Source organism: Lynx canadensis, chromosome C1 (assembly GCF_007474595.2).
Source record: "Lynx canadensis isolate LIC74 chromosome C1, mLynCan4.pri.v2, whole genome shotgun sequence".
Taxonomy (NCBI): Eukaryota; Metazoa; Chordata; class Mammalia; order Carnivora; family Felidae; genus Lynx; species Lynx canadensis.
In genome coordinates this window covers 207,382,068-207,408,659 of record NC_044310.1, presented here as the reverse complement: position 1 = coordinate 207,408,659, position 26,592 = coordinate 207,382,068, and the positions used below count along the sequence as shown (strand labels likewise).

Genomic DNA, 26,592 nt, shown 5'->3' with positions numbered 1-26,592 from the left:
GTTAGGGATTGTTTTGAGGAAAATACTAAGGAATAGGAACGTATAAAACTATAAATATCATAAATATCATATACACTTCACCATGGTGTGTAATGAAATAAATCCTAGTATAGTTTATTTTATTTTATTTTGTTTTATTTTATCATGTTACTGTTTGAACTTTGAGATAGACATACCTAAAAATATCTGTAAGACTTTTCATTGGTTCTTATTATGTTGACTACTAATTAATCCATAAAGTTATCCCTAAAGTTATCCTTTTAATAGACATTTCATAGTATATGATTGGGTTCTAGATTAGAATTGTATAGGAACTCAAAATTACAGTTTTCTTTTTTTTGTGGCTTTCTTATTACACTGTATAGGCATATTCCACGTAAACTGAAATTTGCTGAGACATCTTATTAATGCTCTCAAAGCATCTTATCTGAAAGCTGTATTTCATAAATTGCAATAATAACCATTAGCCAGCCTATTTTTTTTTCCTTTTGTCTATTTTGCTGGATGCTTTCTAGTAATTTTTCGCATGGTCAGCAAGTAGTAGTGATAAGCTTCTTTAAGTTTCACAAATCAGAATGAACAGAGATTCACATTTTTTCCCTTAATCTTTAATGTAGCCGATTTTTATGTTCTTTCTGATTGCAGACCTCGCTTGCATGTACAAGTTATTTAGTCGCGTGCCAAATGGCTTGAAAACAATGTGTGAGTGTATGAGTTCCTATTTGAGGGAGCAGGGTAAAGCCCTTGTTTCTGAGGAAGGAGAAGGAAAGAATCCTGTTGACTATATCCAGGTGAGTGAATACAGCAGAATCTCTGTATGTTTGTAGTAACTTGACACCTGCTAATAGAAAGGTCACTTTTACTGGTGCGCCTGGGTGGCTCAGTCGGTTGAGTGTCTGACTTCGGCTCAGGTCATGATCTCACAATCCAGGAGTTCAAGCCCCGTGTCGGGCTCTGTGCTGACAGCTCAGAGCCTGGAGCCTGCTTCGGATTCTGTGTCTCCCTCTCTCTCTGCCCATCCCCTGCTCATGCTCTCTCTTTCTGTCAAAAAAATAAATAAACATTAAAAAAAAAATTAAAAAAGAAAGGTCACTTTTACTAAGCTGTATGTATTACGTGTTTTTTTACCTTCATTGTCCCAGTGGAAAAGTATGTCTGCTTCTCCTAAATAGTTTAGAATTTTGCAAAGTGTGTATATTTATATCTGGGAACCGAACTCAGCGGCTGCTTTTCATTTATTAATTAACCTGCTTGTTGAAGATCTTATTTACATGGTCTCAAGAATGAAAGTTACTACTTTTTCCTATGCTTCAGTGTTCACACTCCGGGTATTAGAAAAAATAACTTCTCAATTAAATCCTTTTTGTTCTAAAATGTTTTCTTTTAAGCAATACTGTGAATAAATTATGCCTCAGGTTTTTCATGTTTCAGTATAAGTAACCAGCTTTTTTTTGTGCGTTTTTAAAGCTGATTTTCTTGGGCTGTATCCATTCAGTCAGGAGAGGGAAGGATGAGGAGAAGCGGTGCAGAAGCTCTTAGACGTCTTTGGTAGAGTGACACGTGAATAGCAAACAGGCTGCTCCCTCATGGCTGACATTTTGAATACAGGCTTAGATCTAGGCTTGAAAATAATAATATGGAACCTGTAAGTTTAACACTGAGCGCACACATTTGTAGCCCGCAAACTTAAGGCACACATACCTGATCGTATGTGTCTTGTTTATAGAAAACAATTATTATGATGTATCCTGATTTCTTTGTTTTTATTTGGAAGGGCTTATTGGATCTGAAGAGTAGGTTTGATCGCTTCCTCCAGGAATCGTTCAATAATGACCGGCTCTTTAAACAAACTATTGCGGGTGACTTTGAGTATTTTCTCAACCTCAACTCCAGGTCCCCTGAATACCTCTCATTATTTATTGATGATAAGCTGAAAAAGGGAGTCAAAGGGGTAAGTATTAATGCATTTGAAAACACATGAAATTTTATTTCTAGATTTAAAATTGTATACAAAATTAGGAACTACAAAATAGAAAATTAGGGAATTCTGTAGACATAAAATTAAGCCTAGCCCTTTGCTGTGCTTAAATGTGTGCTGTGATCTTTGAAAAGGATTGCTTAAGGTATTTGAAATGGTCCAAAGTCCTTTGGCATTTCACTTAATGTATAATTTATACCAAAACCAAGCAACTACACAGTCACAGTTGTTAAACAGTCTTTATAGACTATGAGGGTTAGATATGCTGTAGAGATGAGAGGCGACTAGAAGACTGCACTATTCACAGCTTGGGATGTTGCTGTTGTCACCTTGTCCTGGGTATTGTGTATCCAACAACTCTTGGATGCCTAGAATTTGAGGAGTAGATTAGAATAGCTATCAGAAAGTAGTTTGAGAGCCTTTATTATATATCAGGCTTATTATATTATATATAATTATATATGCTTATTATATTAAGCATATTGTTGTCACCCATACATTGGTCTTTTTAACTTCTTCTTAGAATTTGTGAAGCAAAAGGGAAAAGCAATAAATGCAGGTTTTCCAAGCAGCTATAACAGAAGAACAGACAAGAGGAAGATCACCATAGGAAAGAGCATTTTGTCTTCCATATTTTTTAAATATATGCTTAATTGGCTATAATAGCATCTTACCCTCACTTAAAAGATGAGGGCAGGGGCCGTTTTAGTTTTTGAGCTACAGCCAATTATTATTACCCTTCTGCTTGCACAATTGAGATTTTGAATGAGCTTGCATCAAAATACCTGTCTTTTGCCCATATAAATCTCTGCCTAAATACTATGGAAAAGCATTGTAATATTCTTTTTTGTGATTAGAATTTCATTTCATTTGTTCTCAGTCATCCTTTACTGCAGCCATTATCACCTCATTGCTGCATTCAGTGGTAGCCCTCTAGGGAGGGGAAAGAACTCTGCCCTGGCCCCTGAACTGTGCTACACTAGATGAGGACTTAAGAATGGGGCTGCTCTGAAGGAGGAGGCACATTCTCCAGCTGGGTCCCTCCTTCTGACATCTCTCAACCAGCCTACATTTGTTATCAGTCTTATAACTGCAGATGAACTGTGGTGTGATTTTTGTAGAACTAAAATTTATAATTACTAAATTGTCTTTTAATTGATTTTGCAGCTAACAGAACAGGAAGTAGAAACAATATTGGATAAGGCAATGGTCCTTTTTAGGTTTATGCAAGAAAAAGATGTATTTGAACGTTATTATAAACAACACTTGGCAAGGAGACTTCTCACAAATAAAAGTGTTTCTGATGACTCTGAAAAAAATATGATATCTAAGTTAAAGGTAAGGTGTATATATAAACTGGAATGATGTGCACCTAACTAATGTTTGTTATGTGATTGAACGCCAACATGCAGTTAGAAAATGTTTAGTTGATGTAAAATATTTCTATAAATTAATAAAGCTAGATGTTTTACAGCAGATTGCACTTAGATTTGCTTAGGTTCTGAGACATTCAGAGTTTGCTGAAATTTCTCTTGGTGTGGCAGGATACATTCATGGAGATTTGGGGGAGGATTAGTGCAAGGGAAATACTAAAAAGAGTATCACTGTGTAGTTTCATTTTCACAAAGTGCGGTTCATAGACCACCTGTACTCATATCGCCTGGGGTGCCTGTTAAAATGTAGAGTACTGGTCCCTACCTTTGATGAGGTGCATTGGAATCTCCGAAAGAGTCTGGGAACCTGCATTTTATTCGTGGGTTATTCTTAAATACACTGTTCTTAAATCCGCTAAAGTTGGGTGCCCACAGGCATAGAGCAACTATTGGAAAGGTTTAGAAAGGATGTCAGTAACATGGAAGAATTTTTGTACGTTCGCTCATAGAAAACTCCATGGTTAATGTATTTCTTTGCACATTTGCTGATAGAAAAATCCATGGTTTATTTGTGCATATTTGTGTTTTTCTTCCACAGACTGAATGCGGATGTCAGTTCACATCAAAACTGGAAGGAATGTTTCGGGATATGAGCATCTCAAACACAACTATGGATGAATTCAGGCAGCATCTACAGGCAACTGGGGTAAGATTCTCCATTAATTTCTACTTGTATGTGTGTATCTGTGTGAAGTCTTTTGTAATGGGCATTTTCATCCATGTATCAGATAACTGCTGGTGTCATTTCTTCAAATGTTGTTAGTGGCAACATTTGTATTGTCTGTGCATACTTTAAAGATCATTTTCTGCCATATAGGCATTTTTTTTTAACTATTACTCTTAAAGTAGGTTTTTCTTTCTCTTCTAAAATTTAGTTTGTCCTCTCTCCTTGAAGGAGTGTTCTGAAACTTTGATAGAATGATTTCACTGTCGTAACCATTACAGATTGTGGAAAGAATATGGGGCCTGGGCACACTTGCTGAGTTTTACACTCTTCCTCTCACCTTACCCCCAGGATTGTGCTATCTTAGAATCGTTGCCTGACCTTCCTATACCTCAGTATTCTCATCCATAAGATCAGCATAAAGGGAGTCTGACATTCTCAGAGCCCCTAGGGAACGGTCAAGAGTATAAAAATGCTGACATTAATGTGTTGTAAATGTGGTTTTGTATTGTGCCTCCTGGAAGACAGTAAAGCTGCAGCTTTAAACAGCTTTGGAGTCTGATGGGGTTTTTGTGAGGGTTTAATGAAGTTCAGAATTTTCTTTTTATTCTCTCCTCTCCTCTCCCCTCCCCTCCCCTCCCCTCCCTTCCCATTCCCTCCCCTCCCCTCTGTTTTTCAGCTTCACCTTAAACTTTCCGTTTAGAGAACTCCACAGGTTTTCCCTTTGTTCTCGAGTGACCTTATACAACTTCGTAATTCAGACCTATGACAGCCGGGGCACCTGGGTGGCTCAGTAGGTTAATTGTCCGGCTTCAGATCAGGTCATGTTCTCATGGTTCGTGAGTTCCAGCCCCGCATTGGGCTCTGTGCTGACAGCTCAGAGCCTGGAGCCCGTTTCAGATTCTGTGTCTCACTCTCTCAAAATTAAATAAACATTAAAAAAAAAAAAAAAAAGACATAACAGCCATTTAAAAAATTTGGAGGTCATTTCCTCTGACATTTAGATATGAGACTCTCACTTTTGTTGGTCATCACAAGCCAAATTATGTGAAAATACCTAATTCTATAGAAATGGACATTTATATATATTAAGGCATTCTGACTTGGACTTCTGGTCTCTCCCCATTATATATAGTTGCATGATTTGCCTCAAAGTTGATTGTGGAGAAGGGTTGAGAGTAGGAAAGATACAAGTCTGTGACAAATAGAAATTTGGTTGGGCAGGAACTGAATAATATGATTATCCTAGGTAGTTTTTTCTTTTTTAGATTATTTAGAGATTTATACTTAATTCTGATACACTAATATATTTTCATGAGATATAATTATTTTTCCTGTTTATTTTTTTTCTTCCACTAATCTTACACATATATTTTTTTAAACGTTTGCTTATTTTTGAGAGAGTTTGTTTATTTTTGAGTAGGGGGCGGGCAGAGGGGAAGAGAGAGAATCTTAAGCAGGCTTCATGCCTAGCACAGAGCCCAGCGTAGGGCTCGATCCCACAATTCTGGGATCAATACCTGATCCAAAATCGGGAGTCAGATGCTCAACAGCCTGAGCCACTCAGGCACTTCTCTTGTGTTTTTATTTTAAAAACTGAGAGAGGGGCAGGAAAAACAGACTTGCTATTATATTTCTATTTGTTTGTATCAGCAGGTTGTATCCTAACTCGATAGCCGTTTCTGTTACTTCAGTCTCAGTACACTTGCCCTTGTCATGTACTGCCTTTGAATATACGGTGAATGTCTTCAAAATATTACTTACTAAGACAGCTAGGAAGAGGACATGCAGACCACTAAAGGAATATTTCTTTGAGGTTCTTCCTTTTTTTCCCCTCACTTAATGAATAATTCATTAAGTGCCTTCTATGCCAAGCACTGTTCTGGGCACTGGGTATACAGCAGAGAATGAACAGACAAAATTCCCTCCCACAATGGAACTTACATTCTAATCTGGGTCACAGATGAGAACGAGATAAACAAGCACATAGCACCTTAGCAGGTGACAGGTAATAGAGAGGAAATCTGTAGTGGCAGAGTGGTCAGGGAAGGCCTCCTTTAAAAAATTACATTCTGAGGAAAGATTTGAAAATTAGCAAGATGTATGGGTATGTGGGAGAAGGGATTGAACCAAGTTGTGGTGCCATTACTGCCACTTGGAAATGTACCGCTGCCACTGCCCACCTCTGTTCGTCATCTAAGAGTCTCCTGTGGTCATCTCTCCTGTGCCTTGTCTAAGATTATTAGCTTCAGCTGCTTGAGTAGTTCTGCAGGAGATCTGAGTGGGGCATACTTCTTGATATTTATGAAATTTATCTCCTTAAAAAAAAAAAATCTGTATCATTGGGGCGCCTGGGTGGCTCAGTCGGTTAGGCGTCTGACTTCTGCTCAGGTCACGATCTCACAGTCCGTGGGTTCGAGCCCCGCGTCGGGCTCTGTGCTGACAGCTCAGAGCCTGGAGCCTCCTTCAGATTCTGTTTCTCCCTCTCTCTCTGCCCCTCCCCTGCTCACGCTCTGTCTCTCTCTCAAAAAAATAAAGACCAAAAAAAAATCTGAATCACTAATCGTCCAGGTTAAATGTGGAATAATGGTTTAAAACAAGTTGTGAATATCAATAACAATATTTCATTTGCGCTTAAGAGTTCCTGTTGGGGCCCCTGAGTGGCTCAGTCAGTCAAGCGTCCGACTCTTGGTTTCTGCTCAGGTCATGATCTCGCAGTTTGTGAGTTCGGGCCCTGCATCAGGCTCTGTGTTGACAGTATAGAGCCTGCTGGGGATTCCCTCTCTCCCTCTGTCTCTGCCCCTCCCCCATACCCACTCTCGCTCTCGCACGTGCTCTCTCTCTCTCTCAAAATAAAAACTTGAAAAAGTTACTGTTAATGTGCTTTCTTGTTTTCTTAGAAATTTGTTGGTAAAGAAGAAAATACCTCACTGTGACAGTAATGCTAGCATCTATTTTGTAGAGACAGTGACCCGTTTTGCAGTATTTGTGGAGCACACTTTGTAGAACTGGATCTGCAGCGTCTTCTGCAGAGGCTGTTAAAATAAGAACACGTGCGAAAACATGAAAGTTTTGATTAATGTAGTGGAAATGTGAATGAGATGTTAGAGTGAGATATTAGGTTGTGTGTTAAGATGGTAAAAATACTTAAAAGCTGAGATGAAAAGTGGATACCCTTAAGATGAAAGATTTAGAATTTTCTCTAAAATGATACTTCGTGACACCTTGACGTTGTATCTGAAAAGACATAACGGCCAAAACTTTATGCTTCTCAGTGATACCGTTAACACTTTTGTTTATATAGTAAGAATTCTCTCTTGGTCATTATTTTAAAGCCAACATCTTAAGCACTCATTGCAAATATTTGCCAGGATAATTAAAATTTGGAAAACACTGATGGATCTAGCCTTTAAGAAGTTAAGTTTTATTTGCTAGATATTGGACAAGGAGCGAACTACTTGGATAACTCTAACACAGTGTCTACATGGAACGGAAAACAAATCCTAGTTAATTTGTGGGGGACATCTTTTTATCTTTTACACAGGTATCTTTAGGCGGTGTTGATCTCACAGTCCGGGTGCTCACAACAGGATATTGGCCCACTCAGTCAGCCACACCAAAGTGCAACATCCCACCAGCACCAAGACATGCTTTTGAGATATTCAGAAGGTAAACATAGGTCAAACTTTGTATTTGTAAGTACACGTAATTGTCCAAAGTTGAAATAAACTTGAGCATTAGTGGTGTTCCTGACTGAGGATGACTGTACTTCATGTTTTACCTAATGTTCAAAAGGCGAATGTATTCTTCATGCTTTTTAATGTGTGAGAATGAGTTGTGTAAACTCTTTTCAAAGGGCCAGTTTACTAATGTCTTCATCCTTAGTGTATTTTGTATTGTGGACGTCTGCCCATGGCTTAGAACAAACGATTGTTGGGTTACTGTGGAGAAAAGTGGTCTTAGGGACAGTAACAGCTGATCTGCAGGCCAGGGGCAAAGTGTACTAATACCAATTAATACTGCCCTTACACATAGACACTTGTTAAGGGTTATTATCCTGTAGTTTATAATTTCAAATATGTAAGTTACATGACTCTCTAAAACCTGGTTTGATTTGCTAAAGGTTTTACTTAGCCAAACACAGTGGTCGACAGCTCACGCTCCAGCATCATATGGGTTCTGCAGATCTCAATGCCACCTTTTACGGACCAGTTAAAAAGGTAACTATTGACAGTTGGAACATACTTACATTAAGTAACTGGAAATTAGTTTATGGAATTGATTTCTGATTTTTGTTGACCTGGGTAATTTATGTATTCCTCTTATTTTCCTACCTGTTTGAAATATTCACAAGGGGAAACTGGCTTTAACTTCCTTCCTTCTGTTCTTTATTGGACACTATGAAGACTCAGTAGCCTTCCTTCAGGAATGTATAATAATATAATGATGCATTTTATGTATAAGATTAGATTTGAGACAGTATCGCATAAGCTAATAAAAGCTTATTTAAGAGCATACAAAGCTGTTAGTCCCTTTTCAGAATTCTCACATCTCCTATAATCTTTGTTTCCAGTAAATCAAAACCAGGAAAATTAACATGGCATTTGTGAGATGTACAAAATACTACCAAAGTATTTACTTTAAAAATTAGCAAGGCACTAGTGAATTGCTTTTGTTTAAAAAACGTAATAGCTTTTTTACATCCAACGTTGTGAAGTTTAGACTAATAACTTGCTTGCATTGCTTGGATATCATTCAAATCAAAGTCATTTGCCTTCAAATAAGAAAGTAATAAATAATAAATCTTTTAGAAAAACATTAAAAGAAAAACACCTGAACTGTCATCTAGGCAGCAAATAACAGTTTTATTCCGTATTTTAAGAATAGTCCTAATGGTTTTATATAAGTTACTCTAACTCCCCCCCACTTTTTTTAAATATTGTTAATGTCTACACCTGTTCTAATTTTTATGCTTAAATGAAATGGAAAATATTCTTTACAGTTCATGTTTGACACTATTAAATGTTTGCGCGTAAGTAGTAAGGTTATGGATACTAACGAACTCAGCTTTTAATTATTGCTTGCTTTTGTTTTAAAGGAGAGGGTTTTTTCCTAAATGATCATGTTTTCTTTTGAAGTTGGGTTAAATAGATAGTGGGTTTTAAAAAACAATTCGCATGTTAATTGCTGAAGGCTTAACTTTCTACTTTGTACTTAAATCATAGAGCAGAAACAGGCTTAAGGATGGCAGAGATTTTTTTCCCTCATCCTGTGCTGTTATTTGATCTTAGACCACACAGAAAGAAACCCCTATTACTTTTGGTAGGAGTATGATGACAGTGTTGTCTTTTAAGTCTTTTATTCCATCCTGAACTGTTAAAATAATTTTAGCTATCACTATAAGGAATTGTTGATTCATTACTTGCTCAGATATATTAAAATGTTCATAATGGGGAAAAAAAAAGGACAGTCCTAAATAATGAATGAGTGTGCGTGTGTGTGTGCGTGTGTGCGCATACGTACATATACACGTACCTGTTTTTTTTTAAGTTCTGTTTCCTTTTTATGTAGGAATAAGTTAGGTAGTTTTATTATGGGAACAGTTGGATATTACAGTGCTTATCTTTCAAACATACTGTTAAAGTTACCACGAGATAATTCTGTCTTGTTTGTATTTTTTAAAAAATGAAACAGGAAGATGGATCCGAAGTTGGTGTTGGAGGGGCCCAAGTAACTGGCTCTAATACACGGAAGCACATACTGCAGGTCTCCACTTTCCAGATGACCATTTTAATGCTCTTTAACAATAGAGAAAAATACACGTTTGAGGTATGTGTTGCTTATGTAAATTTTAAGCAATTGTATTGTTTCTGATTCTCCCCGGTCACCAGGGGTCTTTATTTGAATAACCTTTAAAGTTATTATCATTTGAGTATTATTTTTATTAAGTAACCTTTGAGTACCATTAGAGAAAACAACGTAAAATTGGGCGATGGAACTATCTGACCATCACATACTTATTGGCTCACATTTCATTTCGTTTTTTTAAAAACCAGCTTTATTGTAGCATGAGTGTTACATGATAAAACATACCCCATCTAAATGCATAATTTTAGGAGTTTTAACAGATCTGTGAACTTGTATAAGTGCCATCACAATCACGATCTAGAATATTACCCCCTAAATGTGTATACTCCTTTGCAGTGTGTTCCAGCTCACTGTCCCAACGTTGCCAGTGATCTGCTCTGTATCACTATAGATGAGTTTCGCCTTGCTAAAATTTCCTGTAAATGGGATCATAGAATATGTGTTGTGCTTGTCCATCACGTATTTTTGAGTCATCCATGTTGGTGTGTGTATGGTTTCAGTAGTTCGTTCCTTTTTATTGCTGAATGATACTCTATTATACGGATTTACTACGTTTTCTTTACCCACTTACCTAGCGATGGGCATTTGAGTCATTCTCAGATTTAGGCTGTTAGGAAGAGAAAGATGGGTTGAACTTTTTAAGAGACGGCCAAGCAATGTCCCAAAGTGTTGTGCTCTTTCACATTCCTGCCAGCAGTGTAGGAGAGTTCCAGTTGCTCCATATCGCCTACAGAATTTAATACTTTTAAATTGTAGCTGTTTTATTTGGCGTGTAATTGTATGTGACTGTGGATTTAACTTGCCTTTCCTTGATGGCGATCAAGACGCAGAGAATCCTGGGTGTGTTCCTGGGCCACTTACATGTCTTGTTTGGTGAAGCGCCTCTTCCTGTCTTTATTGGGTTGTTTGGAAAGCTTTTTACAAATTTTGGATACAAATCCTTTGTCAGATCTGCGTGGTATGAATATTTTCTCACACTGTCACTTGCCTTTTCATTTTCCTTAAATGATATTTTTTGAAGAGCAGTAGCTTTTAATATTGAAAAAGTCCAGTTGCCACTTTCCTTTTATAGTTCATGGCTTTTGATATCCTGTCTAAGAAATGTTAGAATTTACTTACAAAAAATAAAGTAAAAATTAAGAATTATTTCCCCCCACACACAGATACTCTGTTGTCCATTCCGTTGTTCTTTGTCCAAAGCATTGTTCTTTTCCCTTTGAATTACCTGGCACCTTTATGAAAAAAATCAATTGATTTTGATGTGTGGGTCTGTTTCTGCACTCTGAGCAATCAAATCTGATCGCTTTCTATGTCTAGTGCTAGTTTTACACTATCTTGGTAGTGTCAAATTTCTTTTTTATACCCATCTTTTTTTTCTTTCCTCCACCAAGACCTTTGATTACATTAAATGCAATTAGTCTTTTCCCATGCCTTTAATAGGTACGTTGAGTGGAAATAAAGATCATGTGATTCTTCCTAAATTTTTTTTTAAATGTTTGTTTATTTTTGAGAGAGAGACAGAGTATGAGAGGGGCGGGGTAGACAGTGAGAGGCAGACACAGAATCTGAAGCAGCCTCCAGGCTCTGAACTGTCAGCACAGAGCCTGATGCGGGGCTTGAGTTCAGTAGCCGTGAGATCATGACCTGAGCTGAAGTCGGACACTTAACCGATTGAGCCAACCAGGGGCCCCAAGATCATGTGATTCTTAAGTGTAAATTTAAGATAAAAGCTGTAAAATTATTGCCGTATTTATTCTTAATTGAAAGCTAATTTTCAGACACTGTGAACATAGAAATAAGTTCACTTGAAATTTAGGGCAGAATTGAATTGTAGACATTTTTGAGAGAGAGAAAGCTTAAGAAGGCTCCACGCCCAGTGTCCCAGCACTGTGCCTGACACAGGGGTCAGTCACGTGAGCGTGGGACCATGACCCGAGCCAAAATCAAGAGTCAGGTGAGCCACCCAAGCACCCCTGTAGGCCTATTTTATACCTACCTTCATGCTTGCATTTAAGAGATTATTGTTTTTATGGGATACACCTAAAGGAAATGCTTTGAAACCCAAGTGTTGTAGGTCTGGTGGCTAAGTCAAGAGGTCTTGGTCTTATCTATTTCCAGGTGTGTCTTACCTAGGGGAGTAACCTCAACTGTCCAGCGCAAGTTACATATGATTTAGTCCCAAGGATATTAATTAAGCAAGTATTGAGTACCTTGCTCAAGTTGTAAGCCTTTTCAAACAGAGGTGGAATTAAATGATCTCTAACAGCTTGACTGTTTTAATCTGCAGCTACCATGGGTAATATATTTTAAGCAAAATAAACTGCTGATAAATGCTAATTAATGTTGGTTTTCAGTCCTACTTTATAAAGAGCTGATGAAAATAATGAGACAAAACCATAAACTCATTTTCTAAAGCCATTATTAGAATTGCTAGTAATTTTAGTGGTTCAGGCTTACTCTTCTCTTTCCCAACCGACTTGGGATCACTGATACTAATGAGCATCATTAAGTAGAGGGTAAAATTAGGCAGCAAATTCCTCTAATATTTCAAATGTTAGCTAAGTAACAAACCAGATGCCTGAGCATAAATGGCATATGTAGAATGCCATTCCTGTGGCTCCAAAGCCTTCTGGCTGCTTGCAACTTGAACAGGGGGCATTGTGAGAAGGCACTTGAAGTTTGTCCTCATACCGTATGTTGCATTCTAGGCTGCTGTGTAAGCGTTATTAGCCGGCTCTTTTACACAACTCACCTCCACAAATTAGAGAGGATAGTTGAAAGTAATACTTTAAAAGGAGGCTGATTTTTTAACTCTGAGTACTCTTTATTCGTTCAGTAAAATGGTGTATGTGTTATTTAATGCTACATAACACATCTCAAAACTTAAGTTTAAAACAACCTCTAACAATTTATCATCTTTCCTGGTTTCTGTGGGTTAGAGGTTTAGGAGGGGCTCATTTGGTGAGTTTTGGCTCACAGGTTCTCATGAGGTTGTGAAGATGTCACCTGGGGCTTCAGTCACCTAATGTTTGTGCCTGGAAAATACACTTCTAAGCAGTTGGAATATTCTTCCTTCCACGTAGCTGGCAAGTTCATTTCAGCTCTTGATAAAAGAGGTCTCCGTGTCTCTTCACGTGGCCCTTACCACATAGCTGTTCAGTTGTCCTTGCATGCCAGTGGGAAACTCTCCCTAACCCGAGCCATCCAAGAGCCCCGGGCAGAACCTGGCATGCCTTTATGACGCTAGCCTTTGAAGTCGCATACGGTCACTTCTTATTTTCTTGATCACCCAAGTTAGCCCCAATACTGTGAGAGGATCACACAAGGCTAAAACATACCAGGATCATTATGGGCCATCTCAGAAGCTGCCTGCAAAAGGTGGCATTTATATGTTGTGTCACATTTCATCCATGGTGGTCAAGCTGCTGAAGCTTTTTCTCTTTTTATGTATTTTTTTAATGAATAGAAGTTTGTTACGGTTTAAAACAGCTAAAATCAGGAAATACATAAGGTGGTAGTTTCTACCCTAGATTATAGTAACTAGCATTTGGTTTTTGAAAGGCATGTAGATATTAATTAATACATATTTTTCTGATATTATACTTCTTAAATTTTCTTGAGAGTGAGTCTGAAATATAAAAACTAGTTATGGATAATAGCAAAATTAATGTTAGGCAGTAGCACTTAAATAGAAATCGGTTAAAAACCAGTGATAATTGGTATCTCATGAAGAAGTGCTAACATCATTAATAACATAATTTCACATCATATAAAGGAAAGTGTTTGGGAATACAAGGTGAAATAGACAATTTGCAATCACAGAAATCCTTCACAAATGTCCTGACAAGACAATAAAAAAGATCGTCTAGAAGATATGAATAATATAATTAGCAAATTAAAATTGAAAGCTATACAGAGAACTTTCAACTCAGAAAGCAAAATACACCTGTTGCTCTTGGAAATATGTGAGGTTGACATAACCTTATTACTAAAAGTGAACAAGGAGAATACAAAAAAGAAAAAGCTATAGGTTATTCAACTTTAAATGCACAAATCTTGGGATGCTTGAAGTAGACGCTTGGGACGCTCAGTCAGTTAAGTGTCTGACTCTTGATTTTGGCTCAGGTCATGATCTCATGGTTCGTGGGATCAAGCCCCACATCAGGCTCTGTGCGAATAGCCTCCTTGGCATTCTCTCTCTCTGCCCCTCCCCAATTCACTTGTGCTCTCTCTGAAAATAAATAAGTAAACTTAAAAAAAAAAAAAGAAATGCACAAATCTTAAATAAAATATTGGCAGGTCATACTCAGCAGCATATTGAAAGAATGATTCTGTGTGTCCAAATAGGATTTATCCCTGGAATACAAAGAAGGAATTTGTTAACATAATTAAGGTTTCTTCTCCTCCTTCATCATCATCATCATCATCATCATCATCATCATCAAGTTAACTAAGCATTTGCTGTATTGCCAGACTTTTCAAGGAGAAAATCAATTAATGATTTCTATAGATACACAAAAAGCATTTGTAGTAGTCAGTCTCCATTTCATATTTCCAGGATATGGGGGACTCTTAGCCACCTAAGAATAGAATGAAATCTCCTTAATGTCATAAGGTTATATCTAACGAGAGACCTAATAAGCAAGCAGTAGTTGGTAGTAAAATATTAGACCTCTGCCCATGAAAGGTAGGAACAGATTTTAGGATATCTGCCTAATTATTACTATTATTCAGCATTGTTCTGCAGGTCCTAACACTAAGAAAAAGTGAAATCAGGAGTTGACAAAATTTGTAGGCAGGGTGATTGTCAACTATGATAATCACCTGAGAACATTCTTATAGAAGAGTTCAGATGAAAAATCAACTTTTATATAAAAATCAGTTAATCAGAAAATAACTTGAGGAAAGCAATATTTTAATAAGAATCATAATCATTTCCTAGGACTCATTCTAGCGAGAAAGGTAGAAGACTTCTACCAAAAAGGTAATAAAGCAAAAGAAAATGAAAGGGTACATGTGCCGGAATGGGAAAAGTACATGTTACAGAGGAGGTATCCCATTTATATTTAACATTAATACTGGTGTATTAATGGGCATGTTCCCATACATAACTCACGTGTGTATGGATTTGTATTCCTGTGTGGATATGTAGATGTATAGGAAGAGTCCTAAAGGATGCACACTGAATTGCAATAGTCACCTCTGGGAATGATCTGTAATTGTAAAATATCACCTAAGAAGGAGTTTCTAGTTTTCTCTCAGTATGACTAAACAATAGAATATGTGATTAAGTCACTTGTCACACATAATAATAATCATAATCAACATTGTAATAGCACCTATTTAATTTGCCAGGATTTAACATTTATAGTATTTGAAATGACTAAAGTATGGAGACATACAGAGATCATTTGAGACAAAGGAATGTGCTTCATCATCACTAAAATTCGCATTTCTTTCACTCCTCACTGATAGTCCTTTAGAGAAACCCACGCTGGTGCTCAGACTCCTGTGAAAGAGAGAATGACTCTCTCCAGATCAGTTACACGATCAATATGCCTATTCTTCCTGAGCTGCTCTTGAGAAAGAATAGCTTTTACACAGCAAATCAAAGCGATCTGCCCTGCTGTGAAGACTGGGTGGCATCATACATCTGTAGACATGTAGGAACTACATCGTATACATGTGCAATTCCCTTACTGTCCCGTGGACCAAAGAGGAGCATGATGAATCAAGACATTACACATTCATTCTTCTCTAAACTGCTTTTGTTTTTACTATTGCATTTTATTCATACCATGGTAAGAAGCAAAAATTATCACCTGGACTTGAAAATATTTCTTACTTTTTTTCATGTTTAATGTTAATTACCAGGAATTTATGTTTTTTTCATTTGGTCATACAGGCAGTAAATGGTCAGCACAGATTGTGAATTTTGATTGTATGGTAGAATGCCTTAGCTTTGGGCTGACCTTGCTTCTTTCTATAAAAGAAGTTGCTGAGCAGAAGTAGTGTGGGTCCACTTGTAGGATCGTAGAGCTTTTCCAAAAGCAATCGTGTTTGTTAAGACTTTGTTTCGTTTTTTTTTTTTACTTAAATAGTAGAGCAGGTCCCAAATAATCTCTGCTGGATGACATTTTTAGACTAGGCCTTATATCTCCTGAAATTAAAAAGTACATGTCTTTTCAATATTTTGTGATTTGAATCACCTTTTCCTCTAGTTTGTTCAAATAAGTGAGATTTTAGTGAAGTGTCCTAATAATCAGGGAATTCTTTGTTGTAAATTATTTCTTTCATGTAATTATCTCTCTCCTGTTTGGTTGATTTTACTTAGTAATTAACTGATCTGCTTTAATCTTTCAAAGTCTAATTCTGTCAATCTGGTGAAATTTCAGGAAATTCAACAAGAGACCGATATCCCTGAAAGAGAGCTTGTTCGAGCCCTGCAGTCCCTTGCCTGTGGTAAACCAACCCAGCGGGTTCTCACGAAAGAACCCAAGTCAAAGGAAATAGAAAATGGTCACATATTTACAGTTAATGATCAGTTCACATCCAAACTACACAGAGTCAAGATTCAAACAGGTATCTGGAATTACATTTTTCCTCTGAAAAAATTATTATCTGTTGGATTTCTTTCTCCAAAAGCAGTATTGCGTTTCTGATGCTGTGTGACACGTAGGTTAAGGACTAAAGCAGCTCTATTCATATGTGTTCCTGTCAAAATACAGTTGAATCCAAGTACGGTGAGCGTTTTAAAAAGTAATTTGTAGTGTGAACAAGGTATTTATTTCCATTTGGTTTTCAACAGGTAAATACAATTTTGTTATAGATTAGTATTTATAAAATAATTGTTTTTAATTGGTTGAGTTAACTAATGATGGACATCTTTTTTAAACTGATTTACAGATTTGTCAGAGTTGGGGGTTATTTATCTAAAGTTTGATTTTTAGATGCAGCTATTTATGTTTTGATGGGTGTTTTTTAAGTTGCAAAACCTTAAAAACCCATATTATCTCTCATTTAAAAGCTTAGAAATGACCCTATTGTGAACAATTTTTAATGTGTTTATTTTTAATTAATAATGAGCATCCTGTTTATTATATACTTAACATAGTGTACAACGTGTTTTCTATGTATTTAAGGGGAAAAAAGCACTTTACCTTTGCTCATGTGTAAACCTCTAACATAGTTTGTGCCCTGATTTCAAAATTACTATTAGATAAGCTTCACAGGACTGACTCATCCATTACAGCTCTGTAGTCTTTGTAGAAAAATAGTATTTTAAAATAAGTTTAAAATGACTGTAGTTTCTTTAACTTTAAAAAATTGTGTTTATGAGTCTTTTAAAAATTATTTTAATGTTAAATCTGTAACTGATTACCAGAATACATTAAAAAAACATTGTATACACACTTCTACTGACCTTTTTGACCCTGATTGGATTTGTGTGCCTTCTGAAGCAGGGTGGTGTCTCTTTTAAAGCATTGCCTAATTTGTCCCATATTTGCAGACCGTATCATTGTACCTTCATCACCAAAAATAGCCTCATGTTTGGACACAGATGTAAATTGAAAATAAAAACAGAACTATGCTTAAAAAGTCATGGAATAAAATATCTTTTTTTCCCCAGTGCAGGGCATAAGACTTTACAGGTTTAGGTAGATACAGGTTTTGGATTTCAGGACTTGTTTGTATTCTAGATTTAGAGGAAGATGTATGGTGATACATAATGTGAATTACCAAACCTCACCCTGCTTTACCCTAAATAAGTAATTCTTTATAATCCTAGATTCCATTATGCCCAGCAATAATAATTCCAGATACTATTTTTGTTCTCAAAAAAAAAATAGTCTTCTCTCTGGATTTTTAATTTGGGGTGGCAGTGGTGTGTGTGTGTGTGTGTGTGTGTGTGTGTGTGTGTGTAGAATTTTAGATCTGATGAAAATAGAATTTTTTATTTTTGATGTTAAATGTGCGTATATAACACTTTAATTAAAATAGGAATACAGTTCTGTATGGTAAGGAATTCAGCTAGATCTCTCAAAGTTCTTTTCAGCTATAAAATTCTAGGAAGAAATAATGTTTTCATTTAGGAATGGCACTTAAATTATCATGGCTCTTAAATATATTTTGTAGAAGTTAAAATTTTCTTCCTGGTGATAAGTATGTGACCACATGGGTTTTTCCTAAGTTGTCAAAATACATCCTTGCCTTTTGGCTCATAATCGAAGATGCAAAGACTCTGTCCTAACCTAATTATTCTGCTCTTACTATAGTCAGGAATCGAAGTTTAGACAAAGAAGTTAAAAATATTACTCAAATAACACAACCTTTGAGAAGAATTAGATTTCACTGGGCCCCTGGTTGGCTCAGTCAGTTAAGCGTCCGACTTCAGCTCAGGTCGTGATCTCATGGTTTGTGAGTTCAAGCCCCATGTCAGGCTCTGTGCTGACAGCTCAGGGCCTGGAACGTGCTTTGAATTCTGTGTCTCCTGCTCTCTCTGCCTCTCCCCCGCTGGTGTTCTGTCTCTCTCTCAAAAATAAATAACCGTTAAAAAAAAAAAAATTAGATTTCACTGTAATCTACAGCAATTTCCATAGTTAACAGTTTTCCCCACCACTGCATCCCACTTTTCCCCAACCCTTTCCCAGATATAGCTAGATACATCTGTACCCCCTTACACAAGCATGTGCCTCTGTTATGTTCTTCTTAAGGGAAGGGTACTGTGTGAGACTGAGAGTGAGCTTCTGCCCTCACGTTTTAAAAAACCTCCTAATCCAGTGTGTATCACCACAGCCTTCCCATTTATCTTGGAATATACCTATTTAGGTGGTCACATCTAGCCGAACACAATAGATTGTTTTTTAAAAAATTCTTGGGGCGCCTGGGTGGCTCATTTGGTTAAGCATCCGACTTCAGCTCAGGTCATGGTCTCGCGGTCTGTGGGTTCGAGCCCCGTGTCGGGCTCTGTGCTGACCGCTCAGAGCCTAGAGCCTGTTTCAGATTCTGTGTCTCCCTGTCTCTCTGACCCTCCCCCGTTCATGCTCTTATCTCTCTCTGTCTCAAAAATAAATAAATGTTAAAAAAAAAAAAATTAAAAAATTCTTTTCTCCACCTTTTTATTTTAAATATTTTCAAATCCATAAAAAAAGTGAGAAACACGATAATGGACAAAGGTATGTATGGCCATCACCTGTATTTATGAGTCATTAAATTTTTTGTCCCATTTGCTCCGGTGCCCTTGACCCCACCCTCCCCCTTCATATGTGTATATATTTGCTACAGCATTTTTTTTTTTTTTTTTTTTTTTTTTTTTTTTTTTTTTTTAAATTTTTTTTTTCAACGTTTATTTATTTTTGGGACAGAGAGAGACAGAGCATGAACGGGGGAGGGGCAGAGAGAGAGGGAGACACAGAATCGGAAACAGGCTCCAGGCTCTGAGCCATCAGCCCAGAGCCTGACGCGGGGCTCGAACTCCCGGACCGCGAGATCGTGACCTGGCTGAAGTCGGACGCTTAACCGACTGCGCCACCCAGGCGCCCCATGCTACAGCATTTTAAATTAATCAGCAAACATTACACTCCCCCACCCTAATACTTAAGCATACATTTTATCTCCTTAGAATAAGGTATTTTCCAAAATAATTGTAATACTGTATCACACCCAAGAAAATTAATAATTCCATAATACTTATTTGTATAAATAAATATTTTATACCACCTCCACAGTTGCCTCAAAAATGCCTTTCTAGGGGCACCTGGGTGGCTTCGTCGGTTAAGCGTCTGACTTCGGCTCATGTCATGATCTTGCAGCTCATGTCCATGAGTTCGAGCCCTGTGCCAAGCTCTGTACTGCCAGCTCAGAGCCTGCAGCCTGCTTCAGATTCTGCATCCATCTCTCTCTCTCTCTCTCTCTCTCTCTCTCTCTCCCCCCCCCACCTCCTCCTCCTCCCCTGCTCACACTCTCTTCTCTCCAAAATAAACATTAAAAAATAAAATAAAATGCCTTTCATATCTTACTCTTTAGGTCCAGGATTCAGTTAAGGTTTCCCCATTACATTGATTTTTATTTACTCTAAGTCTCAGTCTCTCTCTCTCTCTCTCTCTCTCTCTCTCTCCCCCCCCCTCCCCCTCTCCCTCTCCCCCTCCCTCTCTCCTTCCCCCTCTCTCTCTTTTTTAATGACGTTGGCTTTTTTTGAGTAAAAGCATTATTCTTTCTTAGGAGGTCATTTTAATCTAATTCTTCTCTTCTTAAGATACTGATTATCTTTAACTTGGAAAAAGGTACTGAAAGAATTCTTAACCAAGGGATTCTAATTAGAAACTGCTGAGTGGACATACACACCAGAATGATCTTCTGAACTGTACAGTCCGCTCTCTTGTGGATGTGCCCGTGCCTAAGCCAGCAGTGTCTTAGGCGGTTCTTTGTAATTTTCCAGTTTCTGCCTCCCAAAACTTCATTATCTATCTCTTATTGATGACCAGATAAACAAAAAATCTGTTACTTTTCTTTTTCTGCTACTTCAGTGAGAGCAAAGTTTTAAGAGAAAGGGACTTCTGTATTTATTCCTGAGTAGTTGCCTTGAAGACAGTAGGCAATAACAGGGTAAGACTTCTCTTCTCCGAAAGGTTGGAATGTACTATGCATTAGTGATAGCGAGATTGTGACAGAAAGAAAAATTAAGACATACGATAAATTGTTTAGATAATCTGTGAGAGGAACAAATAAAGTACTTGTTCTGGAGTTCTTTCAGCTGACATCCCAGTGGTGCTTTCTCATTATTTAAATTGAGCTAACTACATCTTGGCAATATAGAACTCTTTCCTCCTCTTAAGATATCTTGGCATTATGTTGGTAAAGTATGAGTTGACCTCTGGAAGTCACAGCAATGAAAATTATTTACTGATAATTTTTCTATTAAATATATCCAGCTACCATTTTTCTTCCAGGAGAGGAATCATTGTATTTAATAAAAACAAAATTGGTTTTATTATCTCTGTAAAATTAAATTCCTAATACTTAAAAAGAATAAGCAGAATTTTTATATCAGTGATCGTTATTTAAATATTTGTGAAAATAAACGTTGAAGTAGGCCCCTTTGAATGTTCTTCTTGAATGTTCTCTTCAATGTTCTCTAGAATTAATAAGTGTATGTGTATACTCAGGTTGAAATGGGTCTATGTGGATAATACTAAATTATCTTTGTCTCTAAACTACATTTTTTGCATTACGTGGTAATTACATGGTAAATGTCTTTGTCTTTTAGTTGCTGCCAAACAAGGTGAATCTGACCCAGAAAGGAAAGAAACGAGGCAGAAAGTAGACGACGACAGAAAACATGAGATAGAAGCTGCTATAGTGCGGATAATGAAGTCCAGAAAGAAGATGCAGCACAATGTATTAGTAGCAGAGGTAAGGGCGCTGTGGGGCCAGATCAGGGTCGAAAAGGCAAAATAATACTAACGGTTCAAATTTAGGGAAGAACTATATTCAAGTTATTTAAAATCTAATTTTAGAATAAGGAAACCATAGTCAGGTAACACAAAGTATGGCACTTACTTGATAACTGAGCACAGGGGTGTATCCAGATATGTGTGCACTTTGAGAACTAATGTCCTTGTAATACAAGTAATAGAATATTGTCACTTGAAGAATAAAAAAATTTTGCTGCTACTTAATGCTTTGATGTTAAACAGTCTACTTTTATTTCCAAAAATAAATAAACTTACCATTTATTGAGTGCTTACATATTGTAAATTTGGAAACAAAGAAGGGGAAGCCTCCTTGAAAGGCCGTTGAAATGATTAGGGCTGAATAAATATTGGTAGAGGGGGGAGAGCTGTGTGAAGACAAATGGGAAGTCACCATTTACCGACTGGCCGTCCGTGGGAAATGAGAGGAGTCGAGTACACGTTGGTTTCTGGCTAAGGAGGAGGAGGGACCGTGTGCCGCTGTGTTCTTCATGTCCGTGAGCAGAATTTTGCACAAGCTGAGTTTATATCACATGGCAAAGGAAGAAAATTACAAGAGTGATCGGTCAGGAATTTTCAAAAAGTGAAAAAAGTCAAACACTTAAGACCTGTTGGCAATTAGGTAACTCATGGGTTTTCCCTGGCATTTGCATTGCTCTGGAGAGTGGACATCTGCTGGCCGGGCCAGAGGAAGGAAGTGAAGGGGAAACCAGGAGAGTGCCTTGTCCTTCAAGATGTTGGCTCATGGGAAAGGGCGCAGAGCAAACCTGGAGGACTGGGTGTTAAGTGGAGGCGTCCTGGATTTTGTTTTTCTGGCGGGAAGATACTCCCCGTGTCTAAACGCTAAGGTTAAGGAAGGAAGGGAAAGAAGACGGGATTGAGGGACAGTTGACGTACAGAGTCTAGGAGAGGAAAGGAGAGCGAGCTGTGTAAAGAGTACAGGTGGATGGTAGATGTGTTAACAAAGATGCTACTGAATGTGCCCCTCTTGGGACCCAGGGCAGGATGCAAGGTGTGTGCTAATCAAGGGTGGATACGAGTGTGAATAAATGTGTATGTGTAAGGAGGTGGGAGTCGAAGGAATTGTATGCTGAAGTGGTCTCTCTTCCCTGCGTGAAACAGGATGTGAGGGGATGGTGCTCAGGAACTTGCTGAACTAGAACACATTAAATGTGTGTTATCAGTCTATACCAGAGATTGGCAGACTTTTTTTTCAATGGCCAGTTGTAGTGCGAAAGCAGCCACCAGTAACAGTTAAGTGTGGCTGTGTTCCAGGAAGAATTTAGAAAAACAGGCAGTGGGGCTGTATTTGGCCTGTGGGCTACATCTTGTTGATTCCTGGTCTGCCCAAAAGGTGTAAAAACAACTTTACCCTGCAGGGAACTGAGTAGTAGATTTTGAATGATGTCGTAAACGTGGAACAGGTGTTTGTGGAAGAGAACCAAAGGAATCTGGGAATTGAGGGTACTGTTGACAGTATAGCTGAAGTGATCCAGACCCTGTCAAGAAGGAGGTAAGGTCAGAAGAAGTTACTAGTAGCTCATAAGGAAGGGTCAGAGGGTGAGAGATCTCAGGTGGGTTGGGAACAAGTGTGTTGATAGTGGAGTGATCATACTAGAAAGGAGATAGATTTTAGTTGGAGGGGGAAAGTACTGAAGTTTCAGATTTCAAAGAATTGTCAATCCATTGTGGTCTTGAGGACATGACCCAACAGGAGTAAAAAAAGGAAACTGGCTTGTGGGTGGATAGGTGTTCTGCAAGAGAGGCAGGGAGGCAGGGTAGATCAGTGGGGAAAGCATGAACTTTGGGTCGGAAAGGTTTAGATTCTCATCTCTAACTATTGGTTCGGTTTACTTTCAGTTTATGTCAGTCTTGCTGCCTGGCTATTTTCCTCACTTTGCAGGGTTAAGAGCATTAAATAAGTTAACATATACAGAGTGACTGATACATAGTGCACAGTCAGACCTCAGCTGCTGCTGTCGTTACTGTTTTATTTTTAGCGATGTCACACACAATACCTAGAATCCTGACAGCAGTTGGAGAAAAGAACAACAGCAGTAGCCCTTACAACGGACCAGACATTGCCATCAGTTTCATGAGGTTAAGTTAACTTTTCCAGGGTCCCAGTGCTAGTAAATGGAAGAGCTGGGATTTGAATCTAGATACTCTGGGTTCAGAGTCTGTGCTCTTAAAGACGTTATGATTCCGAAATTCTGTGAATGGGAGAATAACCCAGAAGTTTAGATGATAGCATCAAAATGGTTAAGCCACGGTGTGGTATACATTCATGCTAATATATTCCACCTAATTCAACTACTGACCCACCTTAGCATTCACGTTCTGATGAGGTATATTCTAACCCATACATCACATTTTCAAATAAAACCTATTTTGATTTTCAAAGTCAGTTTTTGACTTTAGTAATCACATTACTGGAGTTTGATTTGAATCTTAAAATGACACATCAGTTCTGTTCAAAGGTAAGAATTTTTGTGTGTTTACATGGAAATGTTAAATATTTTTTAAATTTTCTGGTAGGAATTCGTTGTTCTACTTTCTCTTCTAGGTAACTCAGCAGTTGAAGGCTCGATTCTTACCAAGTCCAGTTGTTATTAAGAAACGTATTGAAGGACTTATTGAGAGAGAATATTTGGCACGAACACCTGAGGATCGCAAAGTATACACATATGTAGCATAAAATGCGTTCAGAAATTTGATTTATTGGACTGTACTTTTCGCATGGACTGAGAAGTTCTTTTAAATCATTAAATATTAAGACGGCCATCTCTGCTATTAAATTACAGTACATGTTCTAGACCATTCAGATCAAGCCTTTACTCCCTTTGAGAGTTTTCAACATCAATTGATTGAGCTTCAGGCTTTACGTTTATCCCTGTAGAGATCATCTTTACAGTTCCTCGGGAAAATGTGAATGTGCTGCGTTTTGTTTTCAATACTGTATGAAAACAGGAAAAAATAAAACAAAAATTTAGAAAATACAGCTCATTAAAATAAAATTGTTGGATTTCATTTCCCCAGGTCTTCAGTGTTGACGTAAATGTGTTTTGTAGTGTTGCTTAGCACTTTGCGCATTGTATAAGTTGGGTAACAAAAATGGTAAAAGAAATGACACAGTCCCCAGTTATCTTGCTCTGCTTAAGACATTTCTTCAGCTAGTCTTGTTTAATTTAAAGGTTTGATAGATATACAAAGACCCAGGCATACATTTGAGCATGCTTTATTCTACCACTTGCACTTACTAATCTTATAGCCTTATGACCAGGAACCTTTATTTTGGGCTCCATACACTCCCTGATTTCGTTTTTCCCTATTGTAATTTGAGATTTCCCACATTAAGTCATAATGATTAGGTTTTGTTCTGCGTTATCTCTAGAGAGAGAAAATATTTTAGTATGTATAAATTGTACAATAATTTTTTGCTGTTGTACTCACTGCTAATAGTGGATTGTATAGGGCAGTGTTTTTATTTCATTTATTGTAGACAAAAATAAATGATTTCGTATACACAACACCCACTAACTCAAGTATGTCAGAGCACAAAGTTGGCAGCTGGTTGTATTTAATTCAGACCCTTTGAAAAGCACATGCAGCCTATACTTTGTTTATAAATATCTTAGGTTGCCCCTCTCTTAAATATATATTTTGGTGAAGCTGGGGTGCACTGTTAATTTTCTGTTTTGAAACGCATTCTCAAGATGCAATAAATATGATTACCTTAATATTTTTTAATGAGATCTTCAGTTCTTGCAGCTGTGTTTTGGGAAGTGATAAGCAATATTTTTCAAACCTGATGATTCTTGGGTATTCAGCTATTGTCCTCCAAAGAGTCATCGTTTCATGTTCTCAAAGATGTACTTTGTGCTGAAGATTCATGTCAGTTATCCTGTGCTTCCAACTTTCACCAATGTTTTTTACCTGATTGATCCGCCAAGGATTATAGTTTGCTTTAACTTCAGAGTATTTTTATCTTCAATTTTATTTAATTTTGTCTCATTTTGTTTTCATAAGACAATGTTTCAGCTGTGTAATCGGGGCAAACCACTATAGGTTTCTGTCTGATAGAAAAGCGAAATGTTACTAATGAGTTCAAATAACAGACTCTTGGTTGACTATCAGTACTGTTGATACATTTATTAGAATGTATGTCTCGGAAGATGGTTTCTGTTTAAATTTATGGTCAAGTTACAACAACTGAATTCTAATATGGATTAAAAACTCCACGTAAATATTTTTCCCCATGCGTCTTGGGTTATAATTTTCCTTTTAGAGTTGGCAATGCATTGAATTCTGTCTCCTTTTGGACTGTAGAATCGCAAGCCTCATGCTCTTAATCTCTACATTTTCCACTTTTACATGTTGCAGTTAAGATGCAGATGAAAACTACCATGAGCATTATTCTCAGGGTACTGTTACCACACTTGAGTGACAGTAGGGCAGGTGTAAAATGGAAAGCTGGCGGGCTCAGCCTTCTGATGTTTACATAACTGGATTTCTGTAATGGGAAGGTGTTTGTCTACGGAAAGATACTGGTACTTGAGATGTCACCGCTTTTCTTATTGCTCTCAATTCCTAATTAAATAATTATAACACCTCGGGAAATAGAACAGCTCAGATGGTCAAGTTAATAAATACGAAAAGGGTAAAAACTTCATTTGAAATCTCAGTAAGCAAAAGTTTAAGTGCCATCTTAAAGTACTAAAAATCAGTGGAGTTAAATTTATGTTTTTTTCTCAAGAATGGATGTACAGATCAAATCTAGAGCTTAGAGACACTTGTCAGTTTGGGAGCACCGGCTTGATACTCTAAATGCTTACAAATACATTGAAACACATTTCTGAGCTACAGTTGAATTGAATGGCTGCAGAATGGTACTGCATTGAAGAACAAAATTGGGTCCCCTAACAGTTTTATGTTTTAACTCGTATTATTTTAGCTCATAACGGTACATACTGACATTACCTTCTTTTCAGCAAGAGGTTATTCATGCTGTTAATTTCTGGTTTTTAATGTCTTAATTTTAAAGAGGAATACATCCTAACCATTTAATCCTGTTGATGTGAATAAATTTTGATGACTTACTTGAAGAATTTTGAGGGTGGATACATAGTTTTCTAACTACAAAAATGATGTAATCTGTGTTCACTTGCTGAGTTGTAA

The 26,592-nt window shown here is 37.4% G+C and overlaps 1 protein-coding gene across 2 annotated transcripts in view; it reads left to right on the top strand.

Moving 5' to 3' along the window:
- CUL3 (cullin 3) overlaps positions 1-25,550 on the top strand; it is a 95,607-nt gene extending 70,057 nt beyond the window's left edge. For both annotated transcript variants that reach the window (XM_030328200.1, XM_030328201.1), the window contains 10 exons: positions 646-791; positions 1,775-1,951; positions 3,146-3,316; positions 3,950-4,057; positions 7,620-7,744; positions 8,199-8,295; positions 9,770-9,904; positions 16,339-16,525; positions 21,210-21,355; positions 23,981-25,550. In XM_030328200.1, the coding sequence (XP_030184060.1) occupies positions 646-791; positions 1,775-1,951; positions 3,146-3,316; positions 3,950-4,057; positions 7,620-7,744; positions 8,199-8,295; positions 9,770-9,904; positions 16,339-16,525; positions 21,210-21,355; positions 23,981-24,112 (1,424 nt within the window). In that variant the 3' untranslated portion in view covers positions 24,113-25,550. The remainder of the gene's footprint in view (positions 1-645; positions 792-1,774; positions 1,952-3,145; positions 3,317-3,949; positions 4,058-7,619; positions 7,745-8,198; positions 8,296-9,769; positions 9,905-16,338; positions 16,526-21,209; positions 21,356-23,980) is intronic.
- Positions 25,551-26,592: the final 1,042 nt, after the last annotated feature.